Here is a 26832-nt window from a genome sequence, read left to right as displayed (position 1 = left end):
TACCATTGCATAATGATGTTCCAAACTGTCATATTCCTTCAAGTCTCTATTAAAATATTCTTCCAATTCCTTGAACAAACTGTAGTTTCAGCCTCCTTTTATCTACACATGCAGCAAAGCATCCGTAAGCAGATAGACACACTAAAATAACATTATAGAAAGCATATATTCCTTTGTCTGAAATGAAGGTTTTAGCTGAATGCTTTTCAAGGAAGGATGCATCTCTCTTTTTCATTTTGTAGTGAAACTTATTCTGAAATGCTGAGATTCTGGACAATTGAATCTTTACAAGAGGAGTAGCAAAATACATCTGAATCTAAACACTTTTCTAAAACCAATAGAGGATTGTGACAATAGCAATTCCATTTTTGGCTCTCACCTTTCTTCCTATTCAAATATTTTGTACTTGAAATCTATTTATGAGTTTACATATGCTCATCTTGTCATCTCCCTCCTATCAAATTAAGTCAGTCCAGTTTCCTCTTTTCTCTTCCTTCTTTTAAATATATATTTTTTGATATTATTCTTCTCCTATTGCATTTCACTTTCACTGGTTTTGGCTGATTGATTATCACTCCATGGTCCTTGTCAAATTCAGTGTGTAACATCTTTGCATGTCAAGCGATCCCAACACCCACTGGAGGAATCCATGGCACAGATGTAAGAGCCATTAGTGTTCATGAAGGTATCACCTGAGCATCAGACACAAGCATCTAGTTTGTGTCTAGAAAGTTACTAGTCGAGAAAGTTACTATTTACTGTGTCTAGAAAGTTACTAGTAAGTTTCTCCAAGGGCCTCTGCTCCACTTTTTAGGCTTTGCCCATATACAACATGATCCTATAACAACAAGATCCTATAGGAGACTGATTAAGTTTTCAGTTAACTTTACTGTTATCATTTTGACTTGTTCTATCTCTCAATGTCAAAAAATAAATCAAAAAAACTCATATGCTGCATTAATAATATATGCCTATGTGCATGGTTAACTTTTGTATTATTTATATTATTTTAAAACACTTACATTTGTCTTATTTTGTGGAGGATATTTAACAAATACTTAACTCTGTAGTGATGTGAAGAAAAAAAAAATGAAGTGCTCTTATCCTTCTTCAGACTGTTTAGGACTGTGTTATATGGATGAGGTTTTCCCAGAACAGAAAGAGACCTTCTGAACTAGAAGACCAGAGCAGTGAGCTGTAAAGTGAACTCAGTTTCTAGCACCCTTTTAAATTTTGTTTAGATATTTAAGTTGGGTAAGCTTTGTTTGTGAGATATATAGTTTTAAATAAATGTTTTAATTTTATTTTAAATAAAATTAAATCTTTACAATTTATGCAAGGAAAGCCTTGAGCAATCTGATCTAATGTCAATTAGCCCTGTTGAGGGGGTGGACAAGATCATCTCTTGAATTTCATTCCAACCCTTTTTTTTTTTTTTTTTTTCTGTGATTTTACCTACTCTGTTTAATTACTATTGATTGCTTATTTGGTGGATCTTTCAATATTCTAATAGATACTTAAGAAATCTTCACCTTACCCTGAAACTTTCATATATTCCAATCTCCATTCTACAAATACAGCCAACACCCCACAAGCTCCGCTTCAGGTATTACTTACTCAGTGTTCCTTTTATAGAGCACTTCTGCAATTCAAAGTAGATGGATTCTGCCCATGCTATCCATCCATTCAGTTTCAGATGTTATCACCTACTGTCTTATTCCTGACTCATTCATTTATAATATTAGTTATCTTTACAGAGGAAAAAAACCAACCAACCAAACAAACAAAAAAAAACACAAAGAACTACTTCTAAAATATTGGCACAGAATCACCTGTTCTACAACCTTGACACTATTGAACTATTATTCAAAATTTTAATGATCATGATACAAAATCCCAGATTGGTCCAGATAATTAAAAACAGTCATTAAAAGTCCTATACAATCTATGTTACACTCTGAGAACTTTGCTTACATGATCTGAGTTTGGTTCATAAGTTAACATGAGAAGTTTCTTGTGAAACAATAATTAAAAGGAAAATAGAAAACTGGTAAATTGATTTTGATACTTTACAGATATAATTAAGCCTCAAGTTCCCTTGACTTTTACCATAGGATGAATGTTTTCCTATCCGTAGTTAAGCTTTTAATCTTCTAAAGGCATACCTGACCTTATTTTGTGTTGTAGTTTGAAGTAGAAATACATTTTTCTTTCAGAAAAATGTTGCAAAACAAATTCTATTCCAAAGTGATTTGGACAAGTTTTTTCAGTCTCACAAGAATTTTGGCAAATTAAAAGAATTTTCTGTCCTGAACCAGCAAAAGATATTAAAATCTTGAAAATGCTTATGATATAAAAGTTTAGAATGAAAGATGGAATAATTATAGAAACAGATTAAAAAAAAAAAAATCTAGCTAAATATTTCTAAAAATAAATAACATAAATTTCAAACCCAACCCTGAGGTAATTTTCAATTTTGAGAAATGGAAGGCTTTATGTTTTGAAAATATGCTGCAAATATGCTTATATTTTCATTTTTTTTCCCCAGTCCATTAAAAGCAATATTTTCCTTTAAGTGATTCCATACTATGTATGACCTGCCATTTGATAATAATAAATTTCTCTTGATCGTCTTTTTCTCATAACTTTGACTACTATTTTGACTACACAGACTATGTCTGTGCAGCTTCAGATACTCTGATGTCTCTGCAGCAAAATTCTGGAAACAAAAATGTCAAAACAAAAACTTACCACACTGTACTGATGTATTGGAGAAAAAAAAAAAAAAAAAGTACCCTATTTAGCAGCAGTTACACTCCTCCACCTCAAGTTAACATAAGTTTGATGCAAAGTGTAAGGTGAGTCATATGTCATATCTCCCTCGCTTTACAAATTGGCATCCATATGCAGATTGCATTCATCTGGATTTACAATTCTCAAAACCACATCCAGCGGGTTGCTTTTCAAAGCTAACGCTGATCCAGCCTCAAGTGTAGTGAAGCACCTTGTCTCATTCCAGTCACAAAAGTCACAAGAAGTTCTTGCAGTGTCTTCCAGTGTTCAGTGAAACACTAGGAGTCCCCTAGTCCATGCAGAAAGGACAGTCCTTTGGTTACTTGTCATTCAGCTGCATGGTATCAGTACAGCTTCCTGAAAATAAAGTGTTCATAGAATTGTAGAATCATAAAATCATATTTTGAGTTGGAAGGGACCTACAAGGATCATCACTGGTCCAGCTCCTGGTTCCTAGGATCAACCAAAAAATCAGACCATGTGTCTAAGAGCATTGTCCAAATGCTTCTTGAACTCTGCCAGGCGCTGTGATGACTTTCTTGGGCAGCCTGTCCCAGTGCCCGACCACCCTCTGGGTGCAGAACCTTTCCCTAACCCCCAGCCTGACCCTCCCCTGTCCCAGCTCCATGCCGTTCCCTCGGGTCCTGTCGCTGTCCCCAGAGAGCAGAGCTCAGCGCCTGCCCCTCCGCTCCCCTCGTGAGGGAGCTGCAGGCTGCCATGAGGCCTCCCCTCAGCCTGCTCTGCTCTGGGCTGAGCAAACCAAGGGACCTCAGCTGCTCCTCATAGGTCTTCCCCCCTTGAGCCTGCACCATCTTTGAGGCCCTCCTTTTGAAACGCTCTGATAGTTTTATGTCGTTCTTATATTGTGGTGCCCCAATACTGCACACAGTACTCGAGGTGAGGCTGTACCAGCATAGAGTGGAACAATCACCTTCCTCAACCATCTAAACTAACTTAAACTTCCCAAATGCCTGTTATATACCTTAGTTTCTGTTATTTTCAATTTCTAGTAACTATTTTTTTTAAATATTGCTTGCCAAAAAATTATCTGAATTCAGATGAAGCAAACCTATAACATTCAAAAAAAGTTAGACATTAAAAAAATCCACATATTTACATTTTTCTAAATTTTAGAAACTCAGTATACATTTTTCATCAATGTTTATGTGTGTAATCTAGCTTGCTGTTTAACAGCTTGTTGAAAATAGGCAATTGTCCTTCTCCATATGCATATAGGAAGGGCTAAGACTGCAAACTTGTATGTCTGTGGTGTGGTATAGAGTGGTGAGCCACGATCGGATTTAAACCCTCAAAAAAAACACTCAAGGCCAGTTGTCCTGTTTGTGCTCCTGGGCATTTGGGATCTTTTTACTGAAAAACTATTTTGATATCATAATATAGAGGCAAATAGAGTGAATCAAATAAGACATATCCGGTACCAGCTCATACACAGACCCGTCGATTACTTACAGAAATTTTCTAGCCTATTCAAAGAGATACTAAAAAATGAAACAATTCTAACTTGTTTGATTAGCCACTAAAACAATTCTCACTAAACAAATCATTTAGCAGAATGTAAATCTCTTTATCCTCTCCCATAGTGTTAAACAGGCCTGTAAAAAAGGCAAGAGACAACTCTTCATGTCATTGATGTCATTTATGTCATTCAGGAAAATAATTTACACAGTTGTTATAGAGTTTAAGTGGAAGTATAAGTGGCTACAAATAAACTGCTGCAGTGATTGTGCCTGTGTGAGTGTGGAGGGAAGTTCATAGGACTGTGATGTAAGTTAATGTGAGCCTTCATCTGTTAGCACGGTAGCTGTAGAAGTGTTTCAGGCAACCTGCCCTTGGCTGAGTAGTGTAACCATTACTTGCTGCTGACATGCTAAATGCTCTCTTCAACTTTTTTGTTTTGTTTTGTTTTGTCTGGCTAAACAGAATATACCTGTAGTGATATACAATGCACAAGAACAGCAAAGAGCTTGGAAAATATGAACAAAAATCCCATGGGTATAATACATTTGAGTAATCAAACAATTTGTCAAACTCTGTTGTCTGTCATCTTTTGTGTTTTTTTTTTTTTCTCAGACTATCTCATCTGTAGGAAGGGCTTTGTAGTGGAACCTCTAGGAGTAGTACAGCATTCTGCACTGAAGCACTTAGCACAGTGATGGGGAACATTGCTCATCTATGAGATGAGAAATCTGGGTTCAGTTCCCAGTTCAGCCACTAATGCTCTCTGATTTTGTGTCATTTAAAGGTTGGCTTAAAAAAAGTGATGTAGGTGTATCAGATTCTGACATCTAAACTCTCTGGGAGTGTGTCAACACTCATGAAGATTACCTTCAGCCGAAGGAACTATATTAAGGACAACAATATGTTTTAAAGCCTGTGTTAACTGGTCTCAGGATGCTGACTTACTTAAGTAACTTACTCAAAGTAAAATAACTTACTTTAAGCATTTTAATTACCCTATACTTTTGATCTAATCCAGACTCCTGTCCTCAGTCTCTCCCTGTAGCCTATACAGAGGCTCATATGATGGCTAGAAAAGACTGTTTTGGTTTAACCCAGCAGGCAGCTGAGCACCACACAGCCATTCACTCCCTCCCTCCTGTCTCTATGTGATGGGGGAGAGAATCAGAAAAAGGTAAAACTTACATGTTGAGATAAAGGTGAATGAACAGAAAAGGAAGTGATAATAAGAATAAACAATAATAATAATAGAATATACACAACAAATGATGCACAATGCAATTGCTTACCACCTGCCACCTGATGCCCAGCAAGTGGGAGCCCTCCTGGCTAACTCCCCCCAGTTTTATTGTTCAGCATGACTCATAGAATACCCCTTTGGCCAGTTTGAGGCAGCTGTCCTGCTTCTGTTCCTGAACAGCTTCTTGTGCTCCCCCAGCCTCCTCACTGGTAGAGCTGTGTGAGAAGCTGAAAAGTTCTTGGCTTAGTGTGAGCACTGCTCTACAACAGCTAACGCATCAATGTGTTACCAGCATTATTATCATCTTAAATCCAAAACACAGCACCATACCAGCTTCTATGAAAAAAAAAAAAATAATTAACTGCTCTAAAACTGGAAGAAAGCAAGTTCCTTTTTCATATGTGGAAGTCGTGAAGAGGTACCCCACTCAAATCCAGCAAAAGTAGTATAAGGCATATATCTTCAGTTATCCTTCACCAGAATAGGCTGAAACATATATTTCTCATCCTCTTTTCTTATGGGTTCTGATAGTGAGATGCAGTTCTCTAACCTGGAAAGAGATTGAACCAGTATTCCTTGGATGAGTGATTGTATCTCATGCATCTCCTACCATTTAAGTAAGGTCCATACACCTCTCTACATTAACAGACAGAAATATGGTTGCTGTGTTTTTCAGTGTTTGCTGCATTTTCCAGCGGGCCTTGTCTACTAGGCAGGCTTGCAAAACACTTCGCAGATGGAGCTCTGCAGGCAAACCAAGTGGAAGAATAACTGCTTTACTGATATCAATCAATACAGATGTGAGCCAGAAGCCAAAATGCTTATTCCTGTGGTTAGTGAGACGCTCCTGTACATGCCTAGCAGCAGAACTTTAAATGGCTTGGGAGGGCTTGGGAGCTTGAAAGACTAAGTCCCCAGAGTATGTTAGGCAGCCCTTGGGCCTGTAGGCTGATGAGCAGAAGTTTTCAGAATTACAGGTCTGGTGCCTGATTTCCGAAAACATGTATAAATAAGTTACTAACAAACAGTGTTCGGCTGCAGCCTCAGTTCATTAGTCTCAGGTGTTCTGCACTGTGCCGTGGATCTGTCTCAGGAAAGAGCCTGCTATGGTCTAGCCGTTACTGAATCCTGGTTTTATTGTGCCTTGTAGATTAGCCTGCTGAGCCTCTAGTAGCAGTTACCTCACTGATGCCTTGTCAAGCCAAATATGTGGTTCAGTGCCTCTTAATGTTCTCCGTTCTGGTGTCATTGAAAAAGTGTCATCTGAACCTCCAAAGTATTCACTGGGAATGGTTGGTGACTGTGTGACTAGGTGTTGTGCTGTCTGTACTGTTGGCAGGTAGCTATGTGTTAACACCACTTTCGTTATGGTGTGCCAGTTTATAGGTCAGCAGATCCTGTCTTTGCATCTTCCGATTCCAGATGACTCCAGTTTCTGGCAGCAGAGGGGTAGTTTTTCAGCTGAGCAAAGTGCTACCATGTTTCTCATTTGCCATTCTGTCATTTTAGAGTGCAAAATATGGATCAGGAACTGTATCTACGGTCTTTTTTGTATGTTTTCAGTTATTCTGACACTCTTTGCCTCTGCTAAATCAAGAAGCTTGTGATGACATGTCAAAACACACATCTTTTCAGACTGTGTGAACCCCCATGCTGTCACTTGTTGGCCATCGTCAACATGTTCCACTTTGTCAGGTGCACTGAAGAAGATGAATTCAGTGAATTGACTATTTAGGGGGAATGCCAGATAATAAAACTGCCTCATAAGAGCATGTATCAGACTGCAGAACATGTACAGACTTTTAATCACTTTTCATAAGATAGAAGACAGCTAGGCCTGCACTCCTTTTGGAAGAGCCTCAAGCTACTACTTCATGGGTGCATGGGTGCTGTTCCTGTAGACTCTGTACAGAACATGCTGTGTGCTGTGCCTTAGATACTCTGGAGTATGCAAAAAGCCATCTGAAAAATTGTTAAAATGCACCAATGCCCTGTAGCCATTAAATGTCTACAATGAGGCAACTACAACTTCCCATAAATGTCAACATTCTCTTTGCAGTCCATTTAGATCTAGGTTCAGTTCAGATGTGTCTGGATTGTCAGATGTGTCATGGGATTTACTGGAGTTCCAGATCCATCTGGATTATCAGCTGGAGACCAGGATACGTCACAGCACCTGGAATGACGTAGTGACCTAGGTTTAACAATGGCTTTTGGTATGTGAATGTAGTGTTTTGACACAGTAGCCATCCTGCAGTAACAAAAGGTATACAACTCTTTCACCTAGCACATCTACAGTAGAGTAAGGACAAATTGTACTCTAATCTTCACTTGCTATCTTGTTGAAGGCTCCATTGAGAGTTTGGATCCCTGTCTTATGCTTAAATGTAAGTGCCTAAATTCATGTGATGGTCAGGAAGACACCACCTCAGCCTTGAGTTTTGGCTGTGGCTTTTCTTTCAGTGCCTGTAACAATGTTGATAGCATCACAGTGGTTCATACATCTGTATCCATCTTAAAAGTGCTCTGTGTGCTTTCAGACTGTTAATCATTTTGGAGGCTGCTGAAGTGTCATCCTTCTTTAAAAAAAAAAATAAATAAATAAAAATTGAAATCTCCTTTTCTGTGAAAAATTGCTCTGGGGGTAGTGCTATTGTTTCCCTCTTTGTCTGATCTGGGCACACTCTGGTATGAACTCCAAAAAGTGATGAAATACATGGTGCTTCTACATCATTTTCTGATTGCCTGTTATTAACTTACCTTTTGCAACAACATGGATGTAGACATCACAAGATGATGATGTTTTTGAGACTATTTTAGAACTATGTCTTTCTACTTCGTCTCTTCATCTCTCTCCCCCTCCCCCCCCCCCTTTTTTATTTTTTTATTTTATTTTGTCTTTTGGTTCCTTTGCTTTATCTTGTTGTATGAAAAAGGCGGTCTGCCTTCCACAGGCTTTGGCCTGGAAAGAGTAGTTTCCATTGCTTAGCAGCTTCCAGTTTTATTATCAAAGATTAATAGTAGGTTTGTCCCAAATCCCAGTTACAAGCTTGTCCTTTATCTATAGCTTTCACAAGCATGGGCTCCTCAGCCTTTAATTATTTAGTTATCCTCTCTGTTTCTGAAGAGCTTTTTGCTCAGTTATGAGCTTTAACTGCTGTGTTTTTCCAGTCAGTGTTTTCTTAGGTTGTGCTGCTCATGCAATATGAATGTACCTTGCTACAGAATTTGAGTATGGCAAAACAAACAGAATCCTTCTGACAAACTATATAAAACCCAGGTGGATCATGAAAGCTATATGGAACCCAACAGCCATTAACCCTCCTGGCAGACCTGGGTCTTAGACATGAAACAGAGTAACCAGTTAAAGAAAACTCTGATCACTAGCTAAAAAAGAGAAAACTGTGGATTTTTTCAAAATAGAACTAATTTTACTTTGTAAAATATATATATATTTTTACTGGTAAAATATATACCCATGTTGCATCATGAGGCAAGCATGGCTTTTTAAAAAATGTCAGCTACTCTCATTTGCATGAAATTAAAACGTGAAAATAAAAAGTGATTTTTTTTTTCATTTTTAGCAGCCCCAAATCCATATTTTAAAAAACAAATCATCTTCTCTTTGTGTTTTTAAATGAAAATAATACTGCAGAGACTGGGATGTAATGCTAATCATAGAATCATAGAATGGCTCAGGTTGGAAGGGACCTTACAGATCATCTGGTTCCAACCCCTCAGCCAGAAGTAGGGATGCCACCCACTAGATAAAAGTTGGCCAAGGCCCTATCCAACTTGGCCTTGAACACCTCTAGGGATGGGGCATCTACAACCTCTTTGGGCAACCTGTGCCAGTGCCTCACCACCCTCTGAGTCTAACATTTAAATTCTAAATCTCCCCTCTTTTAGTTTAAAACCATTTCCCCTCGTCCTGTCATTAATCTGATTGAGCAAAAAGTCACCTCCATCTTTTTTAGTCCCCTTTAAGTACTGTAAAGCCACAATAAGGTCATTCTGTAGGCTTCTTTTCTGTAGGCTGAACAGCCCCAGCTCTCTCAGCCTTTCAGCGTAGGAGAGGTGCTACAGCAGCCCTCTGATCATCTTAGTGGCACTCCTCTGGACCTGCTCTAACAGCCCCGCATCCTTCTTGTGCTGGGGGACCCAGACCTGGATGCAGTGCTCCAGGTGGGGCCTCACAAAGGCAGGGACACAATCCCCTCCCTCACCATGCTGCCCACCCCTCTGTTGATGCAGCCCAGGCTGCAGTTGGCCTTCTGGGCTACAGGTGCACACTGCTGGCTCCTGTCGAGCTTGTTGTCCACCAGAACCCCCAAGTCCCTCTCTGCAGGGCTGCTCTCAGTGAGTTCTTCTCCCAGTCTGTGCTCGTGTCTGGGATTGCCCTGACCCAGGTGCAGAACATTGCACTTGGACATGTTGAACCTCATGAGATTCACATGGGCCCACTTTTCCAGCTTGCCCAGGTCCTTTGGATGGCATCCCTTCCTTCTGGTGTATCAATTGCACCATGCAGCTTGGAATCATCTGCAAACCTGCTGAGGGTGTACTCGATCCCACTGGTTATGTTATTCTTAAAGATATGAACACTACCCGTCTCAGGACAGACCCCTGAGGGATACCGCTCATCACCGGTCTCCACTTGTTCATAGAGCCATTGACCACCACTCTTGGGGTGTGGCCTTCAAGCCAACTCCTTATCCACTGAATGGTCTACCCATCAAATCCCTATCTCTCCAATCTGGAGACTAGTATGTCATATGGGACCATGTCAAAGGCCTTACAGAAATACAGGAACATGACATTGATCATTCTTCCCCTGTCAGCTGATGCAGTCACTCCATTGTAGAAGGCCACCAGATTGGTCAGGCAGGATTTGCCTCTGGTGAAGCCATGCTGGCTGTCTCGGATCACTTTGTCTTGTATGTGCCTTGGCGTTGCTTCCAGAAGGACTTTTTCCATGATCTTCCCCGGCACAGAGGTGAGGCTCACCACTCTATAGTTCCCCGAGTCCTCCTTTCTACCCCTTTTAAAAATGGGAATGGTGTTTCCCTAATAGTTAATAGAATAGAAGTGTATTTCATTACTATTCCTAGCAAGGCAGGGATAGTCCTGAAAATATTTCTCACAGTCCATAAAAGTTGTAATTTTATTTTAATCAGTAAATGCACTTAAAATATACATAGATGACATTCTTATGAGTTTCTTCATAATAATGTCATTTTAACTCTAACTGAAGCTCTGTCAATTTGCATATTTAATTGTGGCATTCATTATAGATTACAATGCACAATTTATACTAGGCTTCTTGGATGCTTTCATATTTCAAATGTTCATATTTCAAATTTCAGAAAGGACTGCTAGGATGATCTGATGCTTTCAAGGTCTTTCTATGTATTTGAGTATTGTATCCACCTTGTCTGACCTTACTGTAAGCCTTGAGATACTTTTAACATAAATGAAAACAAGTGACTACATGGAGAATTTCAATTGCAATTAAAAAAAATGGTTTACTTCTAGTTTGATATCTCTTCTACATGCTAATACCTATATACAGTGAGAAGTTGCCTCTCAGCCTTTTTGTATAACCTGTCGTGTATACATCATCCTGCCATGGGTGGCTGTGGTCAGCTCACTATATGCAGTGGGCTATAGGAGTTACCTTAGTGGCCTGGTTTTCATCAGTACTGTGCAAGTGTTCAGCCAGTTTCTGTACACCTGTAATCATGTATAATGCATATGAGAATGTATAATGCATATGAGAAATGGGAATAAAAAAGGTGAAAACTATGTTTTTCTGCATGTGTTTCACACTGACAAAAATTATAAAGATACCCAGGTTGCTTTTGGGGGTCACTTCTTACAGCTGATGTTCACATTGTGCCTTTTTTATTAATGAGACACTTCCTTAAGGAATGCAGACCTGATTATTTTTCAGCTTAACAAGTTGTTACAAGATTAACTCAACCAAGGTGCAGGAAAAAAAAAGAGAATTCCAATTGTTTCCCAGTTACAGAGAGACTGGGAGAATGCATCTAGAAAATGTGTGCTTGTTTGCTCTTACAGTCTTCCCTAGGTATCTGCTGTTGTCCTCTCTTGGAGACAGGAGGTTGGAACAGAGAGACTTTAGACTGACCCAGTATAGCTGCTTTTGTGTTCTTAGATCTTTATTAGAAACACGATAAATTTAGAATATCAATGATCTTATTAGCAACATAGAACATAATTAAAAATAGCTCGGAAAAACTTTTTTTTTTTTTTTCCCCATTTTATTAGTATTTTAATTCCAGCAGAAATTCTAAGCTAACTGATTAGATGTTCAACTGATTAAAAAAATGCATGGTATTTTTTTTAGTAACATATTAGCTAAAAGGTCACCAAATGTGTATAATCAAAAGAACCATTAGAGTGTACCATTTTACACATCTGTCATGAAACCATTCACTGACATTAACATTTATACTCTACAACTTACTAACTTATATCTAAGTAGTGATTCAGTGCTGTCCATGTATTTGTGTGAGCAAGACCTTGTATCCTGATCAAAAGTTTTGATTTTAATAAGACTGCTCTAGACAGAGCGGTCATCTTGCGCTGATCCAGTTGCATAGATATCGTCCCCTAGCTCCTAGAAATTACAACATCGAGTATATAATAATGGTAAGGTTTGAATAATGCAATGTTCAAAGAAGTTGTTACATGCAACTGGGTTGGTTGTGCATATCCTTAAATAGGCACAGCATTATATAAGCAGTGTTTCCAGATATCTTGAAAACACAGATATCACTTGGGAAGTTAAAATACAATGGCTATAATTAATCAATGCGTTAGCTCCTGAGGGGAGTCGTGTCTTCCTAAATACTATAAAAGCCTTTTAGCCAAGGATATGACTACATTAAAAGCTGTGCTTTCTCCTAAAGAATTTTTAATCCAGCACAATTAATTTTACCTCCTTAACTGTCCTTTTATCTTCCTGATGAATTTAAGAGTAGAGGTCAAATTACCATGTAAGGTTTTAAATCCTATCTATTGCACTATTTAAACAGAATGAAAGCACTTCTTTAGGATTTAAGTAAAATTTATGTACGGAAATACATTATTACATATATCAAGAAACAATGGCCTCTCACTGAAATTCTCTATTCCTTGCAATCTTGTGTTTAGAAACATGTTTTTGTGTACCTGGTAGACTTAAAAGTCAAGTGACTCAATTAGTTTTTGAAGAGAAGTTAAAGATTTTCATTTTTCTTCATGAAGATTTTGCAAAGTCAACAATACTGCAAATGTTGCAATTCCATTTGTACAGAGAAAGAGGTAAAAAGTGTAAAATAGTTTTTATTTCTGGAAGCTATTCACAACCCTAAAGCCTTTGCCTATAGTTATTTCAGCACCTTCAAAAGAGACGTGGGCTGTAAAATCAGATTCACATTTCCATTTCTAATTGGAATTGACCCATCCTAGTTCAGTACTATGTCAAGACTCAGATCTAGCAGAAAAAGTGATTATGCAGGAAATGGGAAATCTTTCACAGTTAATCATAAATTTTGTCACTAAAGCAAATTCTTTATAACTGCATTAAGCCAACGTGTTTAGCTTACAGACTGTGTTCTTGTTTCCACAGTGCATACATTATAACAGACTTCATGGGCATCAGGAATGAAAATTTTATGAAGGTAGCTGCAGTTGGGACTTGGATGGGAGATTTTGTCACAGCATGGATGGTAAGAAATACAATACTATGTTTTAAAAGAAAAAGAAGGAGTAAATTTTTGTGTTTTGAGGAAAAGAGGAGAGGAGAAGAGAGAAATTCCATTTCTTGAAGTATTCGAGTATTTCAACTCAGAAATAGAAAAAAAAAAAAATACAAATGGCAAAGTGGCAGAATGGCAGGGTATTTAATTAGCTGGGAATCCTAAAGAGTTTCAGTTGAAATGAATTGGAGCATCACTTTGTTCCTTCTGTTATGAGTAGGAACTTTGCTGTTGACTTATGTAAAGACAGCACAGTCAGTATCCCTTCTTTGCTCTGAAGTGACATCATGACTGGCAATCTGGTGAAACAGAGTAATAATTCAAGAAAAACAAATCTAATGAAAAAGATTTAAAAGAATTACAAGTAATTGAATGATGTGATTAAGAGAAATGGAGGTAAGGGAAAGAAAGTAAAACTGTTACTTCTCAGAATTTGAAGGTAGCCTGTTTGAATTGAAACTATCAGATCAAATTTGTCTTTAATTTACTGCTTTAGAGGAATAAACTTTTACAAAAGATTAGATGTGTTTATGAGGCTGCTTTTCACTTGGATTATAGTTGTTAAAAAAGTTATTTCCTGAAATGTTGGCTGTCCAATTACCTACTTAGCGAAAGAGAACCAAAAAATGACAGTTAGCTGGTAACAAGATGAAGCATATGCAAATGTGTTTTTATTGTTTGGGAAAAGCATTTCTTAAACACAAAGTAATAAAAAGTGAATTCTTTTTTTTTAAACTAACATTAGATTTTATGATTAGTGTAGGTAAGAAATAACAACTGTGACTGTTACATTAGTAACTGAAGTCTGTATGACATTCATTTAAACTAGGGAAAGGAGTTCATTTTTAAGCTTTCAGGTTTGTTTTTAATTCATCTAAATCATTTTTTTCCCCTAGTGATTCATTGATACCTCAGTTTGTTTATTCAAAATGATCAACATAATTCTAAGGGGGTTCATTAAAACAGGGAACATTGTCTGATGATGAATGCATATCACTTATCATATGAACATGAAGGGAAAAAAAATCTGAGCACTGGGTGTAGCCAGTAACTGTAATAACCTATGATGTTAACAAAGGAACAAGCCAAGGTATATGAATTTTAGGGCTCTGGTACGTGTTAGGAGAAAACGCTATAGGAATAGTTTCAAATAAGAATAATTGTGAGACTCTAAGACTATAGTCTATAAAACTATAAGAATAGTCTTAGAAGAGGAGTCTGAGTTTACAGCAATTTATCTTCTATCCTCCATATATTTGGAACATACTGTACAACAGACAGATAAAAAAAGGAAAAGAGAAAAACAGCATCAAGGATTTTTTTCAGTATATTGTTTAGTATGTACCAGTGGTTTGTCCAAGACAAATTATGCTCTGTGAAATGGTGGCCATGAAAATCAAGTGCTGAGCAAACCATCTGCATATGCAAGCTTACAATAGGGACATTGCAGAGTTGGTGAGTTAACTGATATTGACCATCAATGCGGGTTTTTACTGAATCAGTAATAAAATTCAGGGCTACTTCTGAACGCTTTTAACTTGACCCTTTATTTTATGGGCTTCAACAGCGTTATACAACTGTCTAAGGAAAGTTGATGCATAAGCTAAGCTGAATTGAGAGGGTATGTTCATCAGACATACATGACTTAGAGTTCTGACAGCAGAGTCTGTTTAAGTCACACTACATCAGGTAATATTGGTAATATTACACTTATTAAGTCCCCCTTTTTTCATTTCCTTCAAGGAAAAACAAAAACAAAAACAAAAACAAAAACAAACAAAAAAAAAAACCACCACCAATCCAACAAATAAAAAACCCTGTTACATGAAGCACGTTATAAAGCATAGAAATGCCTTGATTCAAGAGTCACGAGACTTCTGACCCTCTCTTTCCTGTGTACTGAAAACCCTTTCAAGTCTTTTCAGCAGTGGAGGATAATTTGGATTGTGCCAAATCAGATTCCAGTTGTCACTAAAGAATGACGGAGAGACTAGAAGAGACTGGAGGGGCAGTTTTTGCAAATCTCTAGACAAAGTGTGTGAATCAATCTATGGAAATGACAATGTTTAAGGGCAGCTAAGGAACATCAAAAAATATACAATGTCAGGTATTAGGAACAGTGGACAGCACGTGCATTGGTGAAAATCTGTCACACAGCCTAACTTTAGCAATTTTGTTCTACATGAGCAGAAATAGTCATGTAGTTTATACTTTATACTGTTTGAATTTGCTTGACTTTCTGCATGTCAAGCAATGGGAACAATATCAAAGTAACATGAGTCTTCTGTGGGATTGCTACATATTATAAAATTGTAGAATCATTTAGGTTGGAAAAGACCTTCAAGATCATCAAGTCCAACATGACCTACCAAGTCCTGTCACTAAATCTTTTCCTCTAGTGCCACATCCACAAGTCTCTTAAATACCTCCAGGGATGGGGACTCCAACACTTGCTTGGGCCATCTAGTGCTTGACCATCCCCATTATGAAGAAATTCTTCCTGATATCCAGTCTAAACTTCCCCTGATGCAACTTGAGGCCATTGCCTTGCATCCTGTCACTTATCACCTGAGAAAAAAGACTGACACCCTCCTCACTGCAGCCTCCTTTCAGGTAGTTGGAGAGAGCAATAAGGTCTCCCCTGAGCCTCTTCTCCAAACTAAACATCCCTAATTCCCTCAGTAGCTCCTCATAGGATGTGTGTTCCAGGCCCTTCACTAGCTTCATTGCTCTTCTCTGCACACCCTCAAGCAACACTTCTTGTAGTGAGGGGCCCAAAACTGAACACAATATTTGAGGTGTGGTCTCATCAATGCTGCATACAAGGGGGCAGTCACTTCCCTAGTCCTGCTGGCCATGCTATTTCTGATGCAGGCCAGGATGCCCTTGGCCTTCTTGGCCACTTGGCTCACATTCAGCTGGCTGTTGATCAGCAGCCACAGGCCCTCTTTGTTGTGCAGTTATGGAGTCTTCCAATTCTGTTTGGAAACAGAAAAAAGAAAGGCTGTTATGGAACCATCACACATTTTCACATCCGCAGCAGTGGCTCTGTTTCCTAATGTTTAAGAAGATTCTGCAAGGAAGCCACCCACCCTTTTGACTGCAAATCCGAAGATGAAAAAGCAGATGTTGCCTTCACTTCAGTGCCTTGGAATCATACTGGAATTAAGATCTTATTCCTTGCTTAATAGGAAAGTTTGTAAATAAAGCAAAACAGATGGTATTACATTTTCAAAATGAGGAATCAATAAACAATAATGCTGTCCTAGTACAGCTAGGGCAGGCTAGTTAAATCAGGAAAGTGATTGAAATGGGAAGATATGTTTTGGATTGCTGTTTGTTTTGGATTTAAAAGGCAGAAGTAAGCCTTTCACCTCAACACTTCCTTGTTCACTGGCTAGCTTGGTGACAGAGTCTGACTCAATTTGTAATAAAATCAGAAACGTTTTTTCCATTGTGTAATGGGAATGGGGCCATGCTCCAGGTGCACAAGACCTTCTCCTTTGCACCTCTAGACAAGAACTTGTAATACTAATAATCATCTTTGCTGAAGTCTGTAGGAAGTGTTAGATGTCCTAAATAGGTCTGCGAAGAGACGAATGGATTCAATACACTAACTGCCTCTCTTTTTTTCCTCTTTGAAGCCAGGGAAGTGCCTTCTTTGACAGTCTCCTGCTCTCATAGAATGCATACTGTTCTCCTGGGGAGTGCTTTTGAGGCAGACGCCACAGGATTTGGCATGGTAGGATAGCTTTAAAAAAAAAAAAGAAGAAGAAGAAAAAAAAAAAAAGGTTACATTTCACCCAGACAAGCCTATAAACTAACAGTTAGGGCTTTCAAGTGGGAGAGTGTGAGCAGGCTGGGGAAGGAACTCAGGCCAGGGCAGAACCTCTGATGATTAGAGTTGGGTGGCCTCCTGACCTTCTCTGTAAAAATGAGCAACTTGCTACAAAAACTTGTGGTTTTGTGAGGACCCAGTCCTGAGCATGTGTGGTAAAGCATGCTGAAAATTTACCAAAAGGAGTGGATGGCACTGAATATTGACAGAGAGGGGCACTGAATATTGACAGAGAGGGCAGAGTACACTCAGAGCTTCCTCTGTTCCTTGCAATTTCCTAGTGGGGTGGAGGGAAGACTGCTTCCCCGCTTCTTTCCAGGCAGTGTTGGCTTTTTGACTGTCAATACTTTGTCCTCCACTCTGGGTGATGGCTCTTTCGGCTCTCCAACGATCACATATCAGCATTGCATTATGAATGACGCTCATACAACATTGAGAGATTTGCTTACCACCTGTCATTGCTGCTTAGCTTAATGACATAGCTCTGCCTACAAGCCCTACATATGTGTGAAGGAGTACAAACAAGGTCCTGATACCTTGACTGCTAGTATTATCAAAAGCTGAAGCTGGAGCAGTCAACTTCAGCCAGAGACTGACATTAAACTTCATCAGGGTCTGATCCTGTTGACAGGGCATCCTATTCCCATTTACTTTCCTGCTGCAAAGTAATTTAATTGAAATTCTCTTTTTCCTCATTAACTGCTAGATGATACTCAAGAAGGTTTGAGAGATCACTGAGCCACAGAGACTCCTCTGACTCACATCATCAGGAGCAATGATAGATTCAAGGGATGATTTAATTTATAATTTATCAAACTAGTATTTAATAAATCTGTACCACTGTGCTTTTATTTGTTTGTTTTTGAAAAAATGGAGAAACTAAGACTTCTCTCAAGACTGCTTTAGTGCAGTACTTGTCACGGTGTCCCAGAGTGTAAGCTGAATCACTGTCACAACTCCTGACTGTTCTTTCTGATGAATTCACTTAATTTCAATTGGACTCTTCCCTCACTTGGGACCATGAATACTCCTAGCGCCATTTCTGTCTCTGACCATCTTAGCAGAAGAACTAGTAGAAAATAATACTTCCAGTGGTCTGGATGGAAGAATGATAGGTTACCACTTGTTCCACTGGCCCATTATCCAGGACTGACAGAGACACTCTTCCTATTCACTTGGATATGGAGGTAGAAACCTGCCTAAGACTTATTGTGAGGACATAGTATTGGGATTTCAGAAGGTTGCTACTGAGTGGTGAATCCACACCTACCTTTCGTTATTAGTGGAACAGGATATTGACCCCAAACACACAATTTCCCTGGTTGTGTGAAGTTTCTCAGGCCTCAGAGACACATCTTTATGTTCCCCTGAAGGATCATGGCTGTATATCATGACACATAACTTGTGGTGGAATGCTGCTTGCCTTTGAAAAAGCTTATCTGTTCTTCTGTGAGTAAGATTTTCTGTTCCCTGAGATTTTCAGTGCTAAATGAAAAAGCTCCAGGAGATGTACTTTGCTGGTTTTTTTGGACATACCAGGTTTTCTGTGTTTGTTATTCTAAAGGACAAATCTCACCCTGTTACATGTTCTGGCTCTGTTAGTGCTGAAAGAAAGGTATTTTTTTCTGTTCTTTTCATTTTTCTTTATTGGACATTTTTTATCTTCACTCCGTGATGAAGGGGGCTTTTGTATTTTTCCATCTTATGAGATTAACATGTCCTACATGGCTGGTGATGGTGTAGCTAGTTAAGCCTGTAGCTGATTGTGATATTCCCTGATTGTCTATTTCTTTCCTATTAGCTCCTAATAGTGTGGGGAAGGATGGGGGAGGAGGATGCTATGGGACAGTATGGGACACTAAGATAATATTTTCATGGCACTATCTATCATAACTTGAAGATCTTGCTCCTGGGCTATAATGGTCAGCTGAGGGCCTTTGTTTCATATGGGAAACTAGAATTGTTTTGCCCTTTGTGCATCATTTTGCATTCATCTACAAAGAATTTAATCTGCCGTTTTATTGCCTAGGGACTTACTTCCATAAGGACCTTTCTCAGTTCTTCACAGTCAGCAAGTCATCATCCTTATTACTGTGAATAACTTAATATCATTATAAAGCTTTCTCACCTCACTGCTCACCCATTTCACAAGGTTACTTAGGAATATGATGAACAACTGCATCCCCTGCACAAATCCCTGTGGAACTCCACTAATGACCTCCCTCCATTGCAAGAGCTGTCTGGCTAACCTACTTACCTCCTGTTTCCTGTCTTTTAACCAGTTATTTATCAACATAAAGACCTTCCCTAAAGCTCTGACTGTTGGGTTTCTATAGAAGCCTTTGATAAGGGATTTTTCAAAAGCCGTTTAAAAAATTCAGGTTAGGCTATTTCAACCACATCTCCTTTATCCACGTGCTTTGTTGACCTCATTCAGTAATCCTGTTCTGAAATATCCCCATTCCTGATATTTACAGAGCCAGCCACTTAGCACTCCTTTCACAGCCTCAGTGTTCCCTGCTGCCATTAAAGAAATACTCAGACAATGTTAAGTGGCCCTGAACGTGCTGTTTGTATGAAAGACATGGTCCCAGCTCAGGAACTATGAATGTGGAGAACAGTTTGGAGCCACCTTTGTGTGGTTTCTCGGTGAAAGACAGAGAGCTTATTTCCTAGCAGTTAAAAATTATATATACATTTTCCTTCATTTTCGTTCATTTCATCTTTCCTTGTCTTTCAAAAGTCTTTAATATTATTGCCTGCACATGGTTTTGTAGGTGAACAAAAATTAATGTGAAAATACTTTGTATGAAACAAAGACAATATTCAAACAAATATTCTGGCATATAACAGAAGGGGCAGCAGAGCCTGAACACGGCCGTTAATGTTACTCTGAAGACAGAAATGTCGCTGTCTGTGGTAAAACCTATATTCTGAATATGTGTGTGGGTTACATATTCAGAGAACATCAACCATTGATAAATTACCTCTCTTTCCTGTGTGACGTACAGCCTTTTGGATCCCTTAGGGCTAGACAAGGAGGATCTTGCCAAGGTTTGGTTATTTCCATTGCTGGGTGGCTATTTTTTGAATGATCATTTTGGACACAGGAACCTGTGGATGTTTAAGTCTTTTAACTTGGGCCCCTCTTGGCCTTGTTGCTGATATATACCTTTTCTCTGCTTCCCTGCAATACAGGCAGTGGCTACAATATAACTGCCTTAGTTTAGGATAGAAGTATTTAACAGCAACAAATACATACCTGCTTAACTCTTCATTTTGACCTTGTAAATGCTAGTGTGTCTTTCATAAACTTGCAGCATAATGCTTTACTGTAATATACAGTGCAGGGTGAAGTAATGTAGCCCACACATTATACTTTAGTAAACCAGTAATTTGATTTTATTTTCTGTTAGATATCCAGTACCTGTAGATTATGCACTCTCTGCTGTATTCTGTATTCATTTTTATAATAAGAATAAGTGTTTACTTATTGCCATTAAATCATTCTTTGCAAAACTATTAGCATGAATTTTAACAGTGTTTGGAGATATTTACTTTTGACTGTTGCCTTTGCAATCCTCTAAAATATTTGTAGAATAGAAGAACAAGCTATTAAATGATTTCAAAGTGCTTCCCTTGTGTCCATTAAAACAGAAGATAATTCTTGTCCTCATTTGCTCTGAGATGTGACTACCTATTTTGACATCCTGGAGGAACAAGGGATTCATCACTGCTATGCAGAAATTAGGTTGATTTGCCTCTTTGTTTTTATCTCATCTCATAATGTGTATGAGGTAACAGGGCATGCTCAAACAAAGTGAGCAACCTTGATGGTGCAAATACTATCATGTTGAAGAAAAGAACAGAAACACCGAACTATTACAGTGCCAATAGATATAAAATAAAATACTAGTGTGACTAAAAAATGAAACTTCCTTTAAAATAGGCCAGGACACCACTTTAAAAAATGCTGAAAGAAATTGTAACACGATCATTAAAAATAATGAAGTTTCTGAGATTCTGTACATATCTCCCTTATAAAAGCATAGCCACAAGTGTTAGTTCTTAAATTAAGTGAGTCTTAAAGAGTGATCTTTCTCTCCAGAAAATACTGTTCTGCAAAGCATAGTATTTTATCTTATTTTTTTATTTACAAGGAGAGAAAACTCCACCATCTTGGCACTTGTTCCGTGATAGTTTGGAGAGTCAAGAGTCTTGAATGACTGACACCTTTTCTAACTTATGCCTCTGTCAAGGATTGGGCATGACAATTCAGATTATGATCAGTGTCAATCTTCTTGATTGTTTCTATTCCACTGACATATCAAATGACAAAATAAAACTGTAATTGAATTTGCAGTGGCATCTGAAATACTGTATAGCTAACAATTCCACTGTACTTCAGTAGTGGAAATTATATTTAACTATGAAGCATGAAACAAAAGGACCAAGGTGGGTGACACGTTCCTAAAATCACTTGCCAGGGCTGCATGGGAATGTGACTAACAGCATTTGTGGCAACGTGCTACTTTTCATTCAAAGAAGCAGGCACAATGACATTTTCTCTTCTTGTTCTTTTGCATTTCTGTTTTTGCTTTTTTCATCCTTCTTGTGGGCCAGTTGTAGAGCCATTCTGTAGCTCGTTGTTCTATCTCCAGTAGAAAAACATACACGTAAAGTCATCAGCACAACTGATATTCATACACCCAGTCATACAAGGCCACTAATTTTGTATTTTCAATTCTGTAGGGCACAAATGTGCCACATCCTGCTTTTCTTCATGGCTGGGATCTAGTTATATAAGGTGAAGTGTGCCTGGTGTCATCTGAGTTCATCCAATCATCCCATCAAGTCAGATTGCACTATTATTTATTCATTGATTGATGGTGTAGCCATCTGTTCGTGTACTCTAGATTATAATTATCTGCCTTTTCAAGCTTGATCTTTTTTTGTATTCCCCTGTTACCTTGTCATTTGAATTCTGACCAGGCATTGCCAGAGGTGTTACTTCATCCCTGTCACTTTCCCAGCAAGTGACTTCTTTCAGCTCATCCTCACAGCAGGTGTCATTGTTGCATGAAGATAACCATTTTCTGGGCTTTAAAATATGTGCTTGGTATATCTATCAATAAAAGCCTCAGCATCTTCTACTGAAGAAGACTACCTCACCTCAGAATTCAAGAAGGCAGAGCATCCTCCCTTTTGATTGCCATGAGCAGCCTGACTCCAAGTGTGCTCCTAGTACACCATGCACCAAGCAGAGATCTGCACCTTGAGTGTGTGTATGTGATTTTGTGGGATGCTCTTTCTCCAGTGTATAAATCAGCAGATTTTAGGGAATGATGGGCACACATAAAGCAGGAGCATCCTAGTATGTGTGTGTCATGTGTGTTGATTCGAGCTGATTTGTTGATTTGGGGAATAGTCATAGAAGGGTCTCAAAAATGTTTGTTAAGATTTGGTGTCAGGCATTGTGACTTATCAGGTATAGTGTTGGCACTGATCCCAAATATATAGCTCACTGATTGCTGATTAATTATGTATCATTAATAAGTCAATGGAATTCTTTGATTTATATTTTATTTAAACCACGTGAATTGAGCAGTTTTTCCCTGTAGCACTTGAGGATTTTCAGTAATCTGAAAACTATCAGTCATTTTTGTCGATATATGAATACAATCAAAAGATCCTGTGAGAAGGCTGCAGCTGATGTTCTAGGCACTCTGATGTTGACCCAGAACTGGAAAACATAGAGGGGTGGCCCGAGAATGGATTTTGCAAAATTAGGATTAATTTACAGTAGTTCTCTTTGCCTTAGAAATCAAAAAGTAATGTCATATCTTCTGCTTCCAGACCAAGCAGTGCAGTTGATGAATGGTCTCACCACAAGAATACAGCTGTTTCAAGCTGGCTAAAGAGATTCTGTTAATTATCAGAAAAGCAGTCCAGATTCTCAGCTCAGTCCTATGTCAGGTTCTTCACTCCCTTTTCAGTCTTGAATCCTGATTATTTTTCTATTGGGACCAAAAGTCTGCTGATGGTCAGTCAAGATTCACCTGGCAGCAATCAACCCAATAGTCCTCAGTGAGTGAGCACAGAGTTTCTGGTACCCTATTGTACTCAGTGGACCATATCTAGGCATTCTTCCTGGATGTAATACCTCTACAATACAATCTTAAATTCTTTGTGCTTTCAAGTTTCCAATTTCTGTCACAGTCAGAAAAATTAACATACTTGTTATTCCCCCCTTCTCTCCATATCTGTGGGCTGAGGTGTCAAGATGGATGTCTCTTTTTTAAATTGACAACAGCAGAAATTCCCACAATGTTTATGAAGAATTGACAAATGCAAAAAGTTAGACCCTGCTTGTTGAGACTGACCATGGTGACAGCAAGCTGCCTCTTACAAGATTGCTGTGGAGTTTCTTCCCATCACTGGCGCACTTTCCAATTGCAGTTCATGCTACATTCCTTCTGGAAAGTGTCTCTGCTTCTAGCATTGCCAAAATGCACAAAGACTTCTTTCTGCTCTCCATAAAGCTGTATGCCACATACGGGTGTCCTAGTCGATGTGGTAGGTAGTTGGGTGGGTCTCACTGTTTGTGTACGTCCTAGTTTACCACTCACCCTCCGTCACAGTCCAAGCAAATAAATGCCTGAGGGTAAAAAGAGATTTGCTGATAACTGGAGCTCTCTCAGATGTGTGGGCCTTGTGTGCACTCATTTTCTACCCTTGTTCTTACTTTCTCCAGAACTGTTTCCTCTAACAATCACAGATTATGTAGATGATGTTAAACAATACCTGTTATTGCTATCCTGTAGGTGAAAAGAGAATAAATCAAGACATACTGAACAGCAGTGTGACCTTTCAGAAGTAGCTGCTCTTTTGTGCTTTCATGCTTTAGTTGTAATAATGTGAGTTCGTGCGTGAACTGTATGTTTTGAATAGTCCTCTTGTTGATTATTAATGTGCTTTTACTCTTTAGAAGCTGCAGGTGTTTATATGAAAACAAGACTTAATCCACTTGCTCTAAAGAGGACTTAATACAAGGCCAGAAATGATAGTAGATAGAGGTGATTGTAGTTACCCAGCCACATGGATAAGAATGTAGTTTTCCTGGGTTTTGGTACAAAGGAAGATATAGGTTTTTAGCATTATTTCTCTATTTAGCCTAGATCAAAGACGACATATACCTGCAATCAATATGCACACTGTTGTTATATAGTTCTGGTGGTAGGAGGCTCAGGAGGTGCAGCAAAGTGGAAAAGACGTTTACAGTTTAGAAGTTACAGGTTTTTTATTGAATACCTTGCCACACACTGCATTCCTCTGAAAATATGGAACTTCATCAGATATAAAAAGTGAAGCCACATTTCTTTTTTGATTACATCTATTGTATGATTTTCTGATGTTATAATATTGAAACAAGTGGTTTTGTAAGGGCTGCTGGGATAACTCTTAGTGTAAGATAAAATTCTGTGTATATAAATGCATTGTAATTGATCTCACTGTTAAAGCACAGAAAGCCTATACCTGACTTAATTGTCTTAGTGCTCCCTTATACCTTCCAAAACCCCTTAAAGACTAACTCGTGCAACATGTGTGTCCATCAGGCAAATGGGAATTCTGCAAAACTAGTCAAAAAGTCCATGACACGTTGCCCAGGGCTGCATGGGCATGTTTACTTCACTGGCTTCAGTGGTCATTGGAAGTTCAGTGACTGCTTTTTCCATGTTACATGTTCATCTGTAGGGGGTGAGGAACTCCAAGAGGAAAGCGAGGTAGTGAGCCAAGACTTGACAATCTAGGCATTGTGTAGTGGTGTGCTTAGAAGTTAAGGTGATTGTCTTCTGACTGCAGTGAATGTGAAACTGAGGCCTAACGCTTGCTTCCTTTTAACCTCACTTATCTCAGTGCTTTTTTTTTTTTTTTTTTGCTTTTTTTTTTTTTTTTTTCTCATCATAAAGTTTCTTTTAATTCCAGAACAGGAATGATCTGTGTTCTGAAATCTTGAGTATTCTGAGATGCTTAAAAAATGAATGAAGGATCATGTCAAATATTAATGGGAGCTATTCTGTTCTCCAAATGTTGGAGGTGAAAGATATGGCTAAGTCTTTTTCAAAATACAAGGTGTAAGGGAGACGATACATTTTCCCACAACTCAAATACTGTTCAATTGGTTTGTTTTGTAGCTTCAGGTAGCCATACAGCTATAAATCAGTGTGTCGTACATTCATTTTTCTTCTTCATTAAACTCTCCTTTGCTCTTTTTCAAGTAGAACTGTACTTGCTTCTTTGCTGGCATTTATGCAGCAGATCTTGACATATCCAGATTACATGTATTTAGAAGCTGAAGTCAGAGTACCATATAAATTGAAGTAACTACACAACAATTTTGCATTCTGACATATGATGTACTCCTTAGAAAGGGTGTGAAAGAGTGGGTGTCAGAAGTACTGCAGAAGTGGGGCTCTAGAAATAACATGTTCTTACTGAAGATTGTTGAGTACATATGGCAAATGCGTAAACTGTTGGAGTCTCTAAGATGGACACTTCCTTTCTGGAACAGTTGTCTGGTTGTGTTTGAGTCTGCAAGCACAAACCTTTTTCACTGATTGGCAAAAAAAAAAAAAAAAAAAAAAAAAAAAAAGATATTCGAAGCCATTACCTCAATAAATCTGAGAATATGTTTAATGAGAAGCTCTACAGTAGAATAGAAAGGGGTTGCTTGATAAGTATTATAAAAATAATATTGAATTGACTGTGCAAATTCAGCTGAAGATCTTTAATGGACTAAATATATGGTGAAATAAGGCCTTCTGTATCCACAGGGAGAGATTAGCAGCAGATGGCAGTGGTACACAGCAAAGCATTTTTTTAATTCTGAATTCCTTCAGGGTCTGTATGATGAACTTGGTAACTGTAAAGGGGAAAGAGGAAAGAAATCTGTTTTATTATGAAAAAACATCACAGTACTCTTGCCTAACAAAATGATGTATAAAATCTGTGCTTCTTTACAAAGGAAAGCACAGCTGAAATTGATAAAGAAAGAAGAGACGATTTCTAGTCTTAAATGACACTATTCTGAGGGACAGATATTCAGCTGAGAAACTTTATTATGAAGCTGGAAGAAGCTGCAGTTGCTTCTGGTGTCCAGTTTCCTTCTGTGTAGACTTGCCTTCTCATTTTACGCTTCACATTTCACATTCCCTAGAGTGTAATCATCATAATTGAAATCCGTAACAAATTCCTATTGTATGGATTTCATGCCTGGTGCTGTTTTATTGAAAAAATATGCTTAGAGTATGGTCAGAAAGAAAGTTTAAATGCCCAGGTTACCAGGGTATCATTCATTTTGTATTGAGGCATGCCTAGAAGAAAAGGAAGGTTATTCTCACAACAGCTACAGTACCTGGAAAATGGTGTCTTGTGTTGCAGTAGGTCAATTCAACTCACACATTCTGAAGATCAATACATCAGGAGAGCAATTAAGAAAAAGCCTGTGTAACCACAGCACAGAATTAATTTTCCTGTGTGGTATCGCATAATATATGAATTTGTACTATAGTGTGAGAAGTCTTCTCTTCATTCAACCTGCTAAGAAATAATAGAATCCTGCTTCACACCAAGTGAGGATTGTTAACCTGTGGGTGAAATCACTGGCTGCACCCTATATGTAAGGATGTTGACAGTAAAGCTAAGCCTGAAATGGA

The 26832-nt window shown here is 38.4% G+C and overlaps 1 protein-coding gene across 4 annotated transcripts in view; it reads left to right on the top strand.

Annotated features, from left to right (window-relative positions):
• TMEM117 (transmembrane protein 117) overlaps positions 1 to 26832 on the top strand; it is a 212957-nt gene that overhangs the window by 80041 nt on the left and 106084 nt on the right. For all 4 annotated transcript variants that reach the window (XM_084285635.1, XM_084285633.1, XM_084285634.1 and 1 more), the window contains one exon: positions 13149 to 13248. In XM_084285635.1, coding sequence (XP_084141761.1) covers positions 13149 to 13248 — 100 coding nt within the window. The remainder of the gene's footprint in view (positions 1 to 13148; positions 13249 to 26832) is intronic.

The sequence above is a fragment of the Netta rufina genome (assembly GCF_964035555.1).
Source record: "Netta rufina genome assembly, chromosome: 1".
NCBI lineage: Eukaryota > Metazoa > Chordata > Aves > Anseriformes > Anatidae > Netta > Netta rufina.
This window is presented reverse-complemented; position numbering and strand designations above follow the sequence as displayed.